This window comes from Gadus morhua, chromosome 11 (genome assembly GCF_902167405.1).
Source record: "Gadus morhua chromosome 11, gadMor3.0, whole genome shotgun sequence".
Classification (NCBI taxonomy): Eukaryota; Metazoa; Chordata; class Actinopteri; order Gadiformes; family Gadidae; genus Gadus; species Gadus morhua.
The window spans coordinates 18,563,383-18,580,504 of record NC_044058.1 but is presented as its reverse complement, the minus strand read 5'-3'; the positions used below and the strand labels follow the sequence as shown (position 1 = coordinate 18,580,504).

The following is a 17,122-nucleotide window of genomic DNA, read 5'->3' as shown; positions in this document are numbered from 1 at the left end:
CTAGTGTCGGGAGCGGGTCGGATCGTGACCCCAGTCTGGGTGTGTTGCCGATGACGTCATTGCAATCGTTTTCCTAAACTACGGTTGTCACCACAATCATTTAGTTTAGTAGGTGCCTGATGAAATGTGCACAAACCAGTTGTTGATACAGCCCTATCAAGGTCACGTTTGATAACCCTCATCCTAGATTGAATATTAATAAAATCACAGTTAGGCTTATCCGTGTTAAAATAGACCGATTTGGCCAATGATTTTGCCACTGAGCAGAAGGCGTACACAACTTTAACCATCACTTTAAACAGGCATGAGAAGAGAACCAATAGGACAGACAGGAGAACCAAAAGGACAGGCATGAGAAAAGAACCAATAGGAGAGGGAGGAGAAGAGAACCAATAGAACAGGCATGAGAAGAGAACCAATGGGAGAGGGAGGAGAAGAGAACCAATAGGACAGGCATGAGAAGAGAATCAATAGGAGAGGCCGGAGTAGCGAACCAGAAGGACAGACAGAGGAGAGCACCAATAGGACATCCATCAGTAGAGAACCAACAAGACAGGGAGGAGAAGAGAACCAATAGGAGAGGCAGGAGTAGAGAACCAACAGGACAGGGAGGAGAAGGGAACCAATAGGAGAGGCAGGAGTAGAGAACCAACAGGACAGGGAGGAGAAGGGAACCAATAGGAGGGGCAGGAGTAGAGAACCAACAGGACAGGGAGGAGAAGGGAACCAATAGGAGAGGCAGGAGTAGAGAACCAACAGGACAGGGAGGAGAAGGGAACCAATAGGAGAGGCAGGAGTAGCGAACCAATAGGACAGACAGAGGAGAGCACCAATAGGACAGCCATGAGTAGAGAACCAATAGGACGTCCTCGTGGTCCGTCCCTACCTGGACTTGTGCTCCAGTGGGGGGCTCTTAAGGCCCATCTTCGGGGAGGCGGGTTCCTCAGGGATGGGGGGGGTGGCGGCGGGAGACCCAGAAGCCGAGGCCTGGGGAGACGCTTGGCTCTTCTCAGACTTCTCCGCTTTGTCCGACTTGTCGGATTTATCCGATTTGGACGTGCGTGATTTGATGAGGTTGAGGAAGCCCTTACTCTTCTTCTTCTCTCCGTCCTGGGAGTCGGAGCTCTTCAAAGCACGCCTGAGAGACGGAAGGAAGGGATTCGACCCATTAAGTAAGGCAAGTTTATTTATAGAGCCCATTTCATAGACAAGTGAAACTCAATGTGCTGAACGAAAGCTATGATAATAAAAACACAATAAAATATAGAATCAAAAAAGGCAAGTGTAAGCATAATTAATCATAGAGCAATCATAGTGTAAAAATACGAACAAATAAATATATAAAGTAAGAAATCAGAGGGTATACATTTATAAATTAGGTAAAAGGGCATAAAACAGAGTGCAAGTCGGCAGTTATCAAAAAGCAACTTAAAACAGTTTAGTCTTGAGTCTAGTTTTAAAACTGGGAACAGTTGGGGCACTTTTTATGTGTTGAGGAATTTAATTCCATAGGCGCACAAAATAAAAGCTAAAGTAAAGGATGGTGCACACAGAAAAGAGGTCAGGGGACAAATCTAAAATGGAAAACCAAAATAAAATCAATCGAAAAGCAACAACTCTTACTTGGAGTCCATCTTGGCCACCTTCTTGGAGAAGAACTCGTCCACGCCCTCGTCCACGCGTCCCATGAGGCCGTTCTGCTCGCCGTCCTGAGCCGGGGCCCGGCCCGTTTGCTGTCGGACACGAGGAGAAGAACAGCGTCAACCCCAATGAGTTAACGTAACCCCAGTGTTGACGCATGGGTCGTTCCTAAAGTGGTCATCCCGTTCCCTTCAACCATCAAACCATGTTTCGGATACATTAATCTATGCATCGCCTGAGTGATCCTCATGGATCGCCAGCAGTGCGCAGCGTAAAACATACCACGATTGACATTAAAAAACGTTAAAGGTCCCATATTATACCACCAATTGTGAGAGTGATTAGCCGTTACAAACCGTTTTAGAAATCGGCCTCTTCTGACATCACAAGTGGGCGCGTCCACCTAGATGTGTGCTGGATGGATCAGTCTACCAGCAGTTGACTGCAGCAAACGTTGCTCATCTATCCGTCAGCCATCTAGGTGGACACGCCCACTTGTCAGAAGAGGCATATTTTCCAAATGGCTTGTAACGGCTATTCACACTCACACCGTTAACGTTCACGGAAACTCGCGACCCGATTGGCTGAGGCTAATCCAATCGGCGGCAGGGTAAAGTTGAAAGACGACGCCCCTCAGTAGCCCCTGGTTCCCGTCGGTCCACCTACGGGTATCTTAGTGGAGGGCAGCTTCTTGTTGCGGCGCGGCCGCAGCTTGGTGAAGTGCTGCAGCTTCTTTGCCTCCTGCGACGGCAGCTCGCCCATGGCGCCCGACGGACGCTTGTCGTGTTTGTGCGAGGCGGCGGCGGGCGGGGCCTGGGCCGAGGCGGGCGCGTCCTCCATGTGCACGGGGACGTCCTCCAGGGCCTTGTCCAGGTCGAACTCCATCTCTGTGAGGGGAGACACGCTGGGAGGTCAGGGGGTGACCGGATGGGGCTAGGGGTCGCAGGGAGATGGGACGGGACGACTGTTTGCGGAGAGTCATGAGTTATATTTGTAACATGCATTGAAGTGTATACAGTGAAATGAAGAAGTTGCAGTGCCAGAGGTGCAGCAAAAGATACAACATGATTTAATGTAATAGCACAGCAGTAATGCATATACAACACTGGTATGCTAATGCAGTACGTAAACAGTTATGAATGAAGAGGTGATTGTATGCAATGTCTGTCAGGTACCGATAGTGTTTTTTGAGATTGTCAGTGTGTGTGATTGACTTGAGCGTGCCCCCCTCACGCTGTAAAGGGGGCACTGGTAGGGTAGGACGCTATGAAGGGGGCACTGGTAGGGTAGGACGCTATGAAGGGTTGCGCTGGTGGTGTAGGACGCTATGAAGGGGGCGCTGGTGGTGTAGGACGCTATGAAGGGGGCACTGGTGGTTTAGGACGCTATGAAGGGGGCACTGGTGGTGTAGGACGCTATGAAGGGGGCGCTGGTGGTGTAGGACGCTATGAAGGGGGCACTGGTGGTTTAGGACGCTATGAAGGGGGCACTGGTGGTGTGAAGGGGGCGCTGGTGGTGTAGGACGCTATGAAGGGGGCACTGGTGGTTTAGGACGCTATGAAGGGGGCGCTGGTGGTGTAGGACGCTATGAAGGGGGCACTGGTGGTTTAGGACGCTATGAAGGGGGCGCTGGTGGTGTAGGACGCTATGAAGGGGGCACTGGTGGTTTAGGACGCTATGAAGGGGGCACTGGTGGGGTAGAACGCTGTGAAGGGGGCACAGGTGGGGTAGGACTCTATGATGGGGCGCTGGTGGTGTAGGACGCTATGAAGGGGGCACTGGTGGGGTAGAACGCTGAGGAGTGGAGGGGCGCCCTCACCGAAGGCACGGGACACCGGCCGCAGCATTCGGCTGTGGATGCTTTTCCTCTTGGATTTAGGGGTCATCTAGAAACACAAGGGGTCGGGGAGAGGGGGTTAGACTGGATATCGATAACTCGGTCACGTCATAGAACTGTAAATTCATTCCCTGAATATTATACGCATCTAATGTATCTGATTTATGTACATCATGCCCATTTCCATAATGGACAACTGGCCATTAATTAATGAGGATAACGCTTCCATTTAAAATGGCATGAACTTAAGTCACAGAAAATGAATGACTCTATACCTTGGCTTGTAACAGTGGCATCAGATTCTGAATGATAAAATAAGGATATTAATATTATAGTCACTACTCTGTCGACGAGGATACTGTTAAATACTTATTAAAGGGCTGGGTTAAAGCTGTATCAGACAGCATGTAACACTTATTATCAGGAAACCAGCACTTCATGAACTGAACTTGACTTATATTGTGCAGCATCTCATTGGACAAGCGCGAGGACGTCATTCTGACATCACAAAACACAAATAAAAACACAAATACACGATCAAATGAGCACAACACAAATGGTCTCAAATTTGTGCTTCGTCAATCAAATTTGCACCAATGATGCACACTGTGAGAGGAACACCGTGCATCATCACCACCACACAGCTGTGCACATCCATGAACAAGTAATGTGCTTTTAAAACACGACTGGCATACTCCTTCCCTCCAAAACGGACAACACGTCCTAGCCAAGGCAAATGGATGAGCGGGCACACAAGCGTGAGTCGGTGAAGCAGCAGCGAGGACATAAACAGTGACATGAGGGTCTATATGCGATCAGGTCCTCAGGATTAAAGCAGTGTACCACGTGAGGCCAAACCAAACGCAATACCACACGCCAACAAAGGCAACGCTTGTACTGGAACGGACAAGTGAACCAATCAGAGGGCAGCAGTTGAGGAGGTGACATGGGGACGGATGGAGCAGAGAAAGAGAGAGTGAGGAAGCAAGAGAGAGATGAGGGCCGAGTGAAACAGGGATGGCAATACGGACTACAGAGAAAGAGAGGTAGGAAACCAGCAGAACCATATTGCAAGAGTGAACAGGAACACCATTCCTACTATTTTGTCATGTTGTTCCTATACTGCGGGTTAACCTAATGTACTATTAACAAATACACTAACATGATGGATGGAGAAAGTGAGAGAAAGGGAGAAAGCCAGAGAGAGCAAGAGAGGGAAAGAAAGCGTGCCCAGAGATACTTACGCTGGTGCAGCACAGAGTCTTCATGACAGCAAGGAGAAGGTTGACAGAGAGGAGGACAGGAAGAACAGAATGAAAAAAAGAGAGAAAGAACGAACACACCGTAAGAACCGAGGAACAGATCAAGGAGAGAAAGAGGAAGAGCGGGCAGAGAGACAGCCATAGCAGCATTTGAAAAGAAAAGGTCACAAAATCAAGAGGCCAGAGTATGGACTGGGTGAGATGGGTTAAGGTGAACCATTGACATGTACTGCCACTCCTTATCATTTTAAAAACGTAAAACTTTTCTTCTACCAACTACGTGAGAATATATTGAAAAAAGATAGCTTGTGCCCTTTTCCCCCCCACGGGAAATTAAATCCAAATTGTATTATTTGTCCATGTCACTAGTCTCAGAATAAATAAGACAGACGGACACACCCACATACTTACAAAGTCACCAGGATCCAACTGCTAGCTCATTAGTCATTCATATGCACAAACAAAACTAACAGATGGGGTCACACATCTTGGTGTGTGTACGTGCGTGTGCATGTCAACACAACAGATGTTCTGCTGTGCATACGGTCCCCAGAGTATATGCTCTAGTTTTTGTACCTAGGCTTTAGGTTTCTAACTCTAAATTTTGCCTTATGAATTAAACATTCTTATATCTATACATTGAATATTCCAAAAAATATATATATATAAAAAAAAAAAAAAAAGTGTATACAGCTATTGATACTGTCCACGAGGTCTAAATTAAAAGCTTTGTTCTTTGCGATGAGCCATTACATAGTTTGTCCAGCAGAGGGAGCTGGTGTGGCAGTGTAGACCTTGAACAATATTATATTCAATACTTAAGGTGCTGTAGGTAAGTTAAGGTAAGAGTTTTGAAGAGAGAGCAGAAGAGAGCTGGCCTGATATCTCTGGAACAATCCACAAATAAACCTTTCATTTTCTATTTCCAACGGACGTCATCGACATTTGCAGCTGCACAACCAATCAGAGCAATGAAATGTGTTACACATCAGTGGCAGCAATCTTTGTTGTTCAAATGCCTCAGATTTGAACAAGAGGAGGGGCCAGACAAACATTTCAGAGAAAATAAACATAAGCTTGCAGATTGGTCTGGCTCCCGGGCTAAAAGAGGACACACTTTTGAAAATAAACAATCCCAAAAACAACCTCTCCCTCCCAAAATGTGGCCACCGTTGAGAGGTGTTGTATTCATGCAACGTGGTGGAGCTATGAAAGCGCCATGTGAATGAATTTGATTGACAGGCAAGAAGGATTCCACCAACCAGTCACGGAAGAGATGCCCTGATTGGTCAGGAATGAGCTGGGAGTGGTCTAGAATTGAAATGGCTTCATACAGAGGGAGGTGCAGTCAACCAGAACAGATCACAGAGCACTTCACTCGCTAGCAGCAAACAGCCTATGGCATTTCATTGACGCATATTATTGAATTTTGCGCGCACACAGACACAAACATGTGCTCTAATTTTAAAATAAGTTTTGTCCCCTCAGCCATCATAGCACTGAACAAAAATATGTCGATTTTTCATCACTGTATATTGTCCAGTTCATGTTTATTCCTACATGTCTACATGTTTTTCCGTGGTGAGAGGGTTTGTTATCTATCATGTGGGGGGTCATTGATGGATGTCATGATTGCTGCCGTCTATATGTTTCGATATGTTTTTCTGTGGTATATGTGGGAAGAGGGTTTATCTGTTATCTGTTTATGTTGCAAGAGAGTTGAATTGTTATCCGTTTGCTACACAGTGTTGCTACACTACGTTGTGCCTTTTTAAATGTATGCTTCCCTGAAACCAACTTGACTGTGTGAAAACAATGATCCCCTTTGGGACACTAAAGGACCTAACTGACACACACACAGTAAGCCCCGCCCCACACTGCCTACCATGCACTCGAGGTCGTCCAGTCGCTCGCCCTCCAGGATCTCCATGGACGCCCTCTTAGGGACCCGCTCCTCTGGGACATCCAGGTCCAGGGAGCCCTGCTGCAGCAGGGGCCGGCCCCGACGCACCAGGTGGTCCGCCTGGGGGGGGGGGGGGGGGGGAGGGAAGAAGAGAGAGAGAGACAGATAGAGAGTGGGGGGGTAGAGAGAGTAAGCGGGAGACAGAGAGGGAGGGGGAGAGAGTAAGACAGAGAGAGCGAGGGGGGGAGAGAGAATAATATTAATTGGTGTGTAAATCTTTTTATTTTGTTATTTTTGGTATGTTGCAAACGGAGAGACATGATTAATTGAGAGAGCAAGAAGGAGTGTGGGAGGGGGGCTGAACACATAGGGGGGAGAGAAAAGAACCGAGAAAATGGATAACAAGTGATGGAGGAGTATGAAAGGTAATGGAGGACAAGAAGCCATGGAGCCAGAGGGAACAGGTCGAGATGTGGGGAATGAGACACTTCCCCCGTGATGTGGGGAACGTAAACAGCGCAATCACACTGGCCAGCTGTACAGACACATGATGTCGGAGAGAGAGAGCGAGAGAGAGCTTGGTTAGAGTATATCTTCAAAAAAAACAAAACATACCAGAGTGTGTTGTGAGCTGGACAGAGCTTCCAGGATCTCGTCCACGATGCGGTCGGACAGGAAGGACGCCAAGCTCAGCTTCACCTCACTGAACACAAGTTTCAGACGAGGAGAAGGGGAAGATTGAATCAAACGTTCAATTGAATCGAACCGTATTGTGGGAGCGTGTGTGTGTGTGGATGAAGGCTGGTTGAAGCAGTGTCACTTGGCCCAAATCACACTGATTGGACTCTGGGGCTGGGTGAGGCTGCACACCTGTTGCACATTGAGTAATCAATGCGCAACAGGTTCAACCAGCCATCACCACACACACTCAGGAAGAATGGCATGGCAACATACAGTAGACCACCATGATGACCAACATTATGTGCAACTTTATATTAAACGGCTTTCCAACACCCCCGTCCTCTGTCCTTTATTTATTGATGGTTTGTTTGATAGGGACAGACAGTGCTCATAGACAAACTGAGAACAGCAATCCAATACAAGTAGCATAGTTCTTATAGCGGATCCTATTTTGCAAAACCCATACCCTCTGTCCCATGTCTGGAGGAGCCCAGTGTAGGACCTAGGTGGAGGATGGGACACACACACACACACACACACACACACACACACACACACACACACACACACACACACACACACACACACACACCTGATCTTGTTGATGATGTCCACGCCCGACTGCTCCAACAGCGTCTTGGTGACGAAGCTGGTGGGCACCACCATCTTGGAGGTGCAGGCCTTCAGCAGGTCCTGGCGGAGGCTGCTCCTCTTCATCACGTGGGGACACAGAGACTCGGCCGCGTCCACCATGGAGCCCAGCAGAGCCTGGCAGGAGGGAGGGGAGAGGCACACCCACGTCAACCCAGACCCTCCTCAATGGGAGAGACGTCAACGCTATAATAATACCAAACATAGAGAGAGAGAGAGAGAGAGAGAGAATGAGAGAGAATGAGTGGGAGAGAGAGAGAGAGTGAGTGAGTGGGAGAGTGAGTGTTAGAGTGGGCGAGAGAGGGTGGGTTGGTTGGTTGGTGAGTGAGTGAGTGACTGGGAGAGTGAGTGAGTGAGTGAGTGAATGAGTGAGTGAATTAGGGAGTGAGAGAGAGAGAGCGAGACTTTTTAAAGTGCAGCAGCAGCAGCAGCGTACCTGCAGCTGATCGTCCATGACGGACGCCACCTCCCCGGCCATGGACTCCAGCTTCTCCTGGATAGGCCCCACGGTGGCACTGTTGAGCTCTTCCCGGGACACGGCTCCGAGGTGGTAGAGGTTGGGAAGGAGCTGGGAGGAGGAGGAGGAGGAGGAGAGACCAGGTTAGGGTTAGACAGCAGTTCAGCCAGATGGGCTATCTTGGGAACAGCAAGCTTGGTGGGCTTTGGGGGGTCTCAGAGCTGCCTGCCTACACCCTGAGGAGGGTGAAGGAAGGAGAATGAGACTGGCCGCGCAGGCGTAGCTGTGAGTCATGATATAAGTGACAAGTATTGAATGTGACATATTATACCACCAGGTGTGAGTGTCATTAGCCGCTACAAGCCGTTTTGAAAATCTGCCTCTTCTGACATTGGGTGTCCACCTAGATGTTTGCTGGATAGATCAGTCTCCAGCCTACCCAGTGTACTGTAGCAACACGTTGCTCGTCCATCCGTCATACAATCTATGCGGATACGCCACCAATAATGTCAGAAGAGGCAGATTTTCAAAACGGCTTGAAACTCCTCATCACACTCACAGCTGGTGGTATAATTTGTCACCTTTAAGTGTGGTACTGAGAATAAATGTTACAATGAATCCCTCAAAAGAAAAATAAGAAGATATTTCATTTTACATTTTCCTGCCATATTGCCAATAACATGTTCCCTGATTCTGAAATTTCTGTCTCTCGTTAATACTGCAGAGAAATCGCTGAATGCTCCACACGTCCCAAGCTTTCCCCTCAAACATCCGTGCACTAGTGGGCGATGAAAACCTGGTACAATGCATCTCTCCTTGCCCTAAGTTTCTTGAGCCAACAATCAAGGTGATTGCTTGATACTAAGATTGCCATTATGATGGCAGTGCAATATTTCCGAGCATAACTAATAGAAAATGCAGGTTGTAATTATTTATATATTTTTTTTTATATTATTATTTGCTTGTAGTATTTGCTTTGTTTGATTTTGATTAGTTTTGTATGTGCATAATTGTATATGTCTGTGTGTTAGTTAGTTTGGAAAATGTAATAAATATATTCCTCACCGTTTTGGAGTTCCGGGCGTCTCGGATGAAGTTCTCGGCAGACCTGACATCCTCCAGGACGATGTCCGTCTCAGAGTTCCTCAGGGAGTTGAGGTGGTCCTGCACCTTCACGCAGATCCGGTCGATCATCTGTCAAAACATCAGCAGATGAAGGGAGATGAGTGTGTGTGTTCAGTAGGAAAATACACGAAAACTAACTAAAGAGGGATCAAGGAGAAGGACACATACCACACATGTACTTGTCTTTGTTATTATATATTATATTACTATATATTATGCATTTCATTTTCTGAACTTTTTATTTTTGTCCAATCAAATCTTTATTTTCAAAATTAAAATGAACAGGCAAAAGCAGGACATATTCCGTTAAATAATAATATACCGAAAAATACACTATATTATAGTTCATACACAGGGTTAAATAATAAAATAAAAATATGAATAAGGACAGAATTTTCTGTCGTTTTTATGGATAAAAAAATCCACCACGATGAAATGATATTTAACAGACACAATGACAACTCAGGCCCACGGCGGGCTCCTCCTACCTGTTGTGTCGTCGTGGTGACGATGCCCTGCTGCAGCCGATAGGCCTGTTCTTGGAGGTACTTCCTGGTTTCATGATTCCGGTACAGGTAGTTTTCAATCTAAAGGGCAAAGAGGACAACAAGAAGGAATTTTACGCAGTAATAAACCAAAACCACACAGGGAGATTCGTCCCGTTATTCCCTTTAACTCTGAAGCCCTTGAGATTGAAGTTATGATAAAAAAAAGTCTGCTTCAGGAATAAACTCAACTTCTCTTTTCGAATCTCTGGTCAACGTTTGAATGTTTTATCCCCCATTCAAAGAATTAAGCAATTAATTTGTGCTACCCATTCTCCGACACGGATGCCTTGAATCTAAACTGCAGGGTTATACCGACAAAATAACGCCCAGCTACTTCTACTTCCTATCCAACACAATTTCTGCTCCACCACCGAAACCCATGTGTATATCTTTTTTTATGTAAAAGCAGGAAGCACACACTCCCAGATGAGGTCTTTTATACGAGGCACATCCTTTTAAAACGTGTTGAGTGGCATCCTCTTTGTGAGGGGCCAGGTAGCTGAAGGGGGATTCTTTATCTCAGCTGAAGTAGGCATGCTTAATGGGCTCTGCAGCCTTCGGCCCCAGAAAGTGTTATTTTGGGACCCACTTTTGTGCAACACAATGAAGGCACAAACCTTCAACAGGGCGTCTTCGGTCTTCTCTGGGTTGGCCTTGAGTGCCTGAGAGGCATCAATGATGGGTATGGGCATGAAGCGGATGGTGAAGTTCCTAATGCAGCAGAGAGACCAGTCAAACACAACGGAGAACGGGCACACAAGTACACAGCCCAACTCACACACGGAGCTCATTCTCTGAAATTATCTCTTCTGCTCTTCTCTCCCATTACCCTCCTCTCGCCTCCCTGACAGTAGTCAACAATAAAGCACCACACAGTCGTTCTCTGTTTATTCTCTAGGGTCTCTTCACACTACTGGCTAATGATCCCCGAAAACTATCATTATGAGCACTGCACGGGGGAGCTCATTCTTCACTGCGGAGTAAACAGCGAATATCACATGAGACTGATGTTTATAAATCAGATCTGGGCACACATACTAGAATCAGGCTCTATAATCTGACCCAAATCTTATTGCGAGGAGACATGGCAACTCAATAGAGTAGAACTCATTCATAATAATAATAAAGTAATAACAGAACAAATGTTGAAAATGAAGATTCAATCCAAAATCCTAATCCACAGCATTTGCCTCTGGATGGTTGCATTACAACGCATGGCCATTAAGTGACACGCACACAGCTTCACGGATCGTTGCTTTAACATGAATGAAGTCCATTTCATAAAGCTTTAATACTGATGGGCAATGAAAGGCTTCTTCTACTGAGAAAACAGAGCACTATGTCATGTTATTATCATTCTTAGTTTATTTGTCAGGGACAATGCAGTGCAGATTATTACCTACATAATTATCTCAGTCAATGCCATAACAATGTGTTTAGATGTGTTGCATAGAAGGTTTCTAGCCAGTTTGCAACCAGTTGGCTGAAAGAACTACAAAGTGTGACGTAAACAGTCATGCAGCAAATATCAAGATCAACATTTCACAGATTCATGACCACATTACATGAACCGCGCAGTGTATGCATGTGTGCATAAACATAAAGACATAAAGAACATCACAAAACAGCACATCACATAACAACACAAACCCCAAACACCCAGCCGCTCGCTCCCGCTCCCCTATACCCATCCCAGCCCCTCTCTAGAACTCAATGACACATGCAATCCACCCCGGTCCAGTTTCAGAACAGCCTCCTGCACGCAAAATCATGCTGACCTTTACTGCAAGTTTAGTCTGAGAAGCAAGGACACTGAGTCTGTCTGTCCGTCCGTCAGACACCGACCCAGACGGGCCTAGGCTTCACTCACCAACGCCCGGGGTAGTTCAATGGCAGCGGTATGCGTGTCTAGTGCCCACCCGGTAAACTCTAGGGACATCTCGTCAACAACAGCCGAAGCCCTGACCCTTTGATGAGCTGCTTCCTGCGTCCCAACTCATCCACCATTACACTGCTACACACCTCACCCACCTGGGACCTCCATGCACTGGCCTTCAATGCCGCGCATACCAACGTGGGGGTATGATCGCCATCATCAGCCTACATTATTTAAAACCGTTGTGTTTCACAAGAGTGGACTACTTTCACATCCATATGATCGTGACATTAATATTGAATCACGACGCAACACTATAGGTAGGCATCGTTTATTTTTCCCCCAACAAAATAGAAGAAAGAAAACTGCAGTTGCAGCCCAGGTCCCATAAATAAGATTTAGTGCCACTACAGTAGCAATGTGCAGGACGTTCACATTGTCTGTACTACATTACTTTGTATGCGTTTTAAACACAGCTTTAAGCACTCGGAGAGAGAGAAGCTGAGAGGAAACGATATGTGGGGAGATAACAGTCTTCCTCATTATCTTCAATCTCTTCAGTATCTATACTCTCCTCCCCTAACCTTTCTCTCTGACTATCTACACTCTCCTCCCCTAACCTTTCTCTCTGACTATCTACACTCTCCTCCCCTAACCTTTCTCTCTGACTATCTACACTATCCTCCCCTAACCTTTGTCAATGACTATCTACACTCCCCCTCCTGTTCCTCCCAACCCGTCTCTCTGACCTCTCAGTGTTCACATTGTCGGTACTACATTGCTTTCTATGCTTTTTAAACGCAACTTCAAGAGAAAGAGTTCCTCATTCCCTTCACTGTCTACACTCCTTGCCCTGACCCTCTTACCATTAAGGTCAGAGGGTTATTTCCGCTTATCCTACAGTTATCAACAATGATTCAACATTAGTTATTTTCATAAATAATGTATACGCTTTTATATCCTCAATCAGCTGAAATCCATGTATTATTCTGCCACGCTTGTTTGTTTTGCAGTTGGCTTTTTTCCATTGGTTCTATTTAATCGTTGTTGTTTATGTTTGATTCGTAGCAAATTGATTCCAAACTATTAAAGGCTATCCCGTCATAGCACGATAATGAACCCCCTTGGAACATTATGGACCGTTATGTTATGATGCGGTATAAAAGCATATATTATTAAAGTACACCTTAATCTATAGACATTTCCCAGGACACCGATGACATAATGCATGCATGGAATCAATGGTGTGTACGCACACGCACACACACACACACACACACACACACACACACAGTCAGTGTGCATACTTACTTCTCTAAGGCGAGTGATACATCCTGTAGGCCCTGGGGACTGATGTTGTTTTTGTCCCAGATCACTATCCTGCCAACACAAACACATGAACACATTCTAAATCCCCCATGTTTGAAGGAAAAGGCAGGGGTGATTCTATATTGTTGTTTTTATTTTTTTTATACAATATACCATATTCCAAGATCTGCATTGAAAATCAAACGCATATTGTAGTGCTTTCTGTCTAGAGACGGGCCAAAGTATTGATATCCTTACGTCGGCCGAAACCAATTCACCACAAATCAAGTGTGTAAGGAAGCATGGATGAATGCTCATCATCATAAAGAGGATGAATTATTCAGTACACTTCACTAAATGGTCTTCACACAGCACAACAAACTATGCTGGTTTGCACTTAATTAAAACGTTTGTGTTCTTAATTAAAACGTTTGTTCTTACAATCTGCTTCAATATCCCTGAAAACAGATAGACAGAGACCCACCCACCCACACCCGCACACACACACACACCCCGCTCCTAGACACACATACACCAACTCCTATACACACAAACACAAACACACACACACACACACACACACACACACTCCCACACGGCCCTACCGGAGTTTGGTGTTGATCTGCAGGGCCTTGGCCAGCATCTTGGCGCCCATGTCCCCCATGGCGTTGCCGCTGATGTCCAGCCGGGTGAGGGAGGAGTTGCTGCCCAGGGCGTTCAGAACGATGGTCAGGTCGCTCTTCAGCCGTGAGTCCGCCAGGGACAGAGAGGTGAGGGGCTGGAGGGGGGAGAGAAGAGGACCAAGAGCCTCAGTGTGTAAGTGGTAAATGAGATGCATTTTATACAGCGCTTTTCTAACCATTGGCCGCCCTAAACGCTTTGCAATATTGCCTCCCATTTACCCATTCACGCACACGTTCACAGAGTCAGCCATGCAAGGCGACAGACAACTTGTCAGGAGGGTGAGGTGCCTTGCTCAAGGACACTCCGCCAACCCGCCGTACCACCTGAGCTACTGCCGCCCCCTGTGTGTGTGTGTGTGTGTGTGTGTGTGTGTGTGTGTGTGTGTGTGTGTGTGTGTGTGTGTGTGTGTGTGTGTGTGTGTGTGTGTGTGTGTGTGTGTGGAGTTGTATTAGACTAATTCAGATGTAGATTTCTTATACATAGACAGAAGATCGCCTTTTTAGACGGGACAAATTAAAGGCAACTTTTCTGCTTCTTTTGTTGAATGATTATGTGGATTATCCTCTCCCTTTCTTTCGAATTAGTTCACATATGATTATGCACATGAGGTACTGAGAAACAACCAATGATGAATAAGTACTAAGCTTCTTTCCAAAAACAGTTTTTTTGTGATGGAAAGCATTTCAAATCAAGCTGGCACTACCACATCAAGACACTGAGGGAAGGAACTATTTGTCAACAACATTGACAGTTTTCCATCATCACAACGTCATGCAGCATGCTTTTTGTCCCTCTTAGAACCTCATACTAAATGATTGCTGGGGATAAGAGAAGGAATCGTTTAGCAGTAGGATAAAATGGATTTCTTAAGGATGAGAGAGAGAGACCTCGGATTAAATAGGTATCTGTGACAGAGCACTTATTCCTTCTTATGTGGAGGATGGGTGTATAATGCATGAAGCTACCGAGATTTACAATCTGCCTTCTCTCCAAACCGGCCTTTTAACAGCTGGTCCCTTCTGCTGAGACTTTAAACAATACACAATAAACAAACCGACAGCAAGGAAACCCAGAGATTTTCCCCAGATAAGTCTATGCGTGTGCATAGACTAAGTAAAGTCTAAGTAATGTTGCGTGAAAAATGTAGGTGGTATGCAATTTTATTAATGGGTGTGGGCCTGTACATAATGGGTGTTCATAAATGGAGCATGTTTTTGTCAACGTATAAACATACACTGAGAAGTAATAATTAATGGTTTAAACACTAAAAAGAGCGAGAGCGCGGTCGAGATTATGATCCAGAGAGCGAGCGAGAAAGAGCGAGCGAGAGAGAGAGATTTCTTCTTTATTTATCCCTTGTGAGGGTTTGTAGTCTGGCTGCATACATGTGGAGGAGTGCTGGTCTGGAGGAGGGAGATTGCGCGTGAAGGGGATGAATTATACACAGTAGATGGGGCTTTCCCATGCATGCAATGAAGTTTATTCCCAAGGGGGATGGAGTTGAGATGAGCACATTTGGGGGGAGGGAATAAACAGGAATAATGAAAGACTGCACCGTTAATATTTTTTTACATCGCGAGCGTTATTATATTTCACATTTCATCCTGAAGAATCCATCCTTCAGGGGAAGCAACGCACATTAAACAAGACATCGGAACGGCAGTGAATTGATGATAGTGCAGTAACGGTGCAAGGTCCCTAGCTAATGTTGCAACTTGCCCCTAATCTCCCAATAGGACTGCAGTGGCCACTGCAACTAAATATCTAAATATTTCTCCAATCCTCTTACTAGGTAAAAGGATTAGATCCCTCTACTGCTTACTGGGTTGATTTGTGAAAAGATTTTCCTGAAAATATCTATAAAGTTCTCTCACCCCTCTCAACCAACAAATTCCCAATTCTAATTTTGGCTGTTGATAATATCTTGTCAATTATTTATCAAAAAAGGTATATACATAGGAAGCCAATGCTCAGACAGAAACATGATCTTTAATAGGCCAACAATAGTATAGGCTATTTTATGAATAATATATCCTTTGTTTATTTATATTGATGTATCACTTACTGTACGCACTTATTGTCCTTAACCATCTTTGTTGTGAATGGGGAATTGGTTAACCTAGCTATTGTAAGTGCTTGGCCGTTGTTTCTATGAACGTCCTTACTGTATCGACAGTGATATATATTGTTGGTTCTCTTTCTTCTGACAAACATAATTAGTCACATTGGATAAAAGCTTCTGCTGAATGCCCTAAATGTAAATGCAATGTTAAACTCAATTAGTGACATAGCATCAGTACAAATATTCATGCAAATTAAAGAGATATATATTTTATTGTTTTAACAGATATTAAAACAATGAAATATATATTTTGTTTTACCCCCCTATCTATTCCATTGCACTTTAAATAATATTCAGCTTTGCTATTATGAATACACTGAGTGGCCTTGACAAGTTATTGCTTTAACCCATATAAAAAATGTGTATCTCTGTTTGCAGATGCAGATAATCTATGTTCCCATCTACCTCAAGGCAGAGGCATCTGCGTTTGTAGGATCTGCTCCCCTCAAAGCCCAACACTGTGCATCCCATGTGTACGAGTCTGCGCTCAGAGCCAGAAGCCCAGCTAGACGGGGCTGAATTGAGGCCACGGCCAATAAACACAGTGGGGTAGGTAATATCTAGACCCTAAGGCACCTGTGTGTGTGTGTGTGTGCGTGTGCGTGTGTGTGCGCGCGTGTGTGTGTGTGTGTACTGAGAGGGTTTCACCTTTTTTTGCCATAATGTGAGTAGTTCCTAGTTACAAGGAAATACTAGAAAATCGCCATTATGGCATAAAATTGCCGTAATGCCAAAAAACGAAACGGCAAATACTTCCACACGTCAAAAACGGTGGTGTAAGGCCATCTGGCCCGGAGACTAATTATAACTTTATAGTGGACAAACAGTGGACGGACTCAACTCAATAAAGTAATTGAAAACCCCTTTTTACAATTACAATTATGTGCATTTAGCAGACTCTTTAATCCAAAGCGATTTAATACCCACATTGAGTCAACCATGCAAGGCGACAGCCGGCTCGTCAGGAGCAGTTAGGGTTAAGTGACTTGCTCAAGGACACATCAACACTCAGCTAGGAGATCGTACT

The 17,122-nt window shown here is 45.4% G+C and overlaps 1 protein-coding gene across 2 annotated transcripts in view; it reads right to left on the bottom strand.

Moving 5' to 3' along the window:
- LOC115553747 (F-actin-uncapping protein LRRC16A) overlaps positions 1–17,122 on the bottom strand; it is a 68,650-nt gene that overhangs the window by 5,776 nt on the left and 45,752 nt on the right. For both annotated transcript variants that reach the window (XM_030370249.1, XM_030370250.1), the window contains 13 exons: positions 13,895–14,067; positions 13,293–13,361; positions 10,723–10,816; positions 10,046–10,144; positions 9,498–9,626; positions 8,412–8,543; positions 7,917–8,092; positions 7,259–7,346; positions 6,626–6,763; positions 3,461–3,527; positions 2,308–2,528; positions 1,624–1,733; positions 887–1,138 (listed from right to left, as the gene is read on the bottom strand). In XM_030370249.1, the coding sequence (XP_030226109.1) occupies positions 887–1,138; positions 1,624–1,733; positions 2,308–2,528; positions 3,461–3,527; positions 6,626–6,763; positions 7,259–7,346; positions 7,917–8,092; positions 8,412–8,543; positions 9,498–9,626; positions 10,046–10,144; positions 10,723–10,816; positions 13,293–13,361; positions 13,895–14,067 (1,748 nt within the window). The remainder of the gene's footprint in view (positions 1–886; positions 1,139–1,623; positions 1,734–2,307; positions 2,529–3,460; positions 3,528–6,625; positions 6,764–7,258; positions 7,347–7,916; positions 8,093–8,411; positions 8,544–9,497; positions 9,627–10,045; positions 10,145–10,722; positions 10,817–13,292; positions 13,362–13,894; positions 14,068–17,122) is intronic.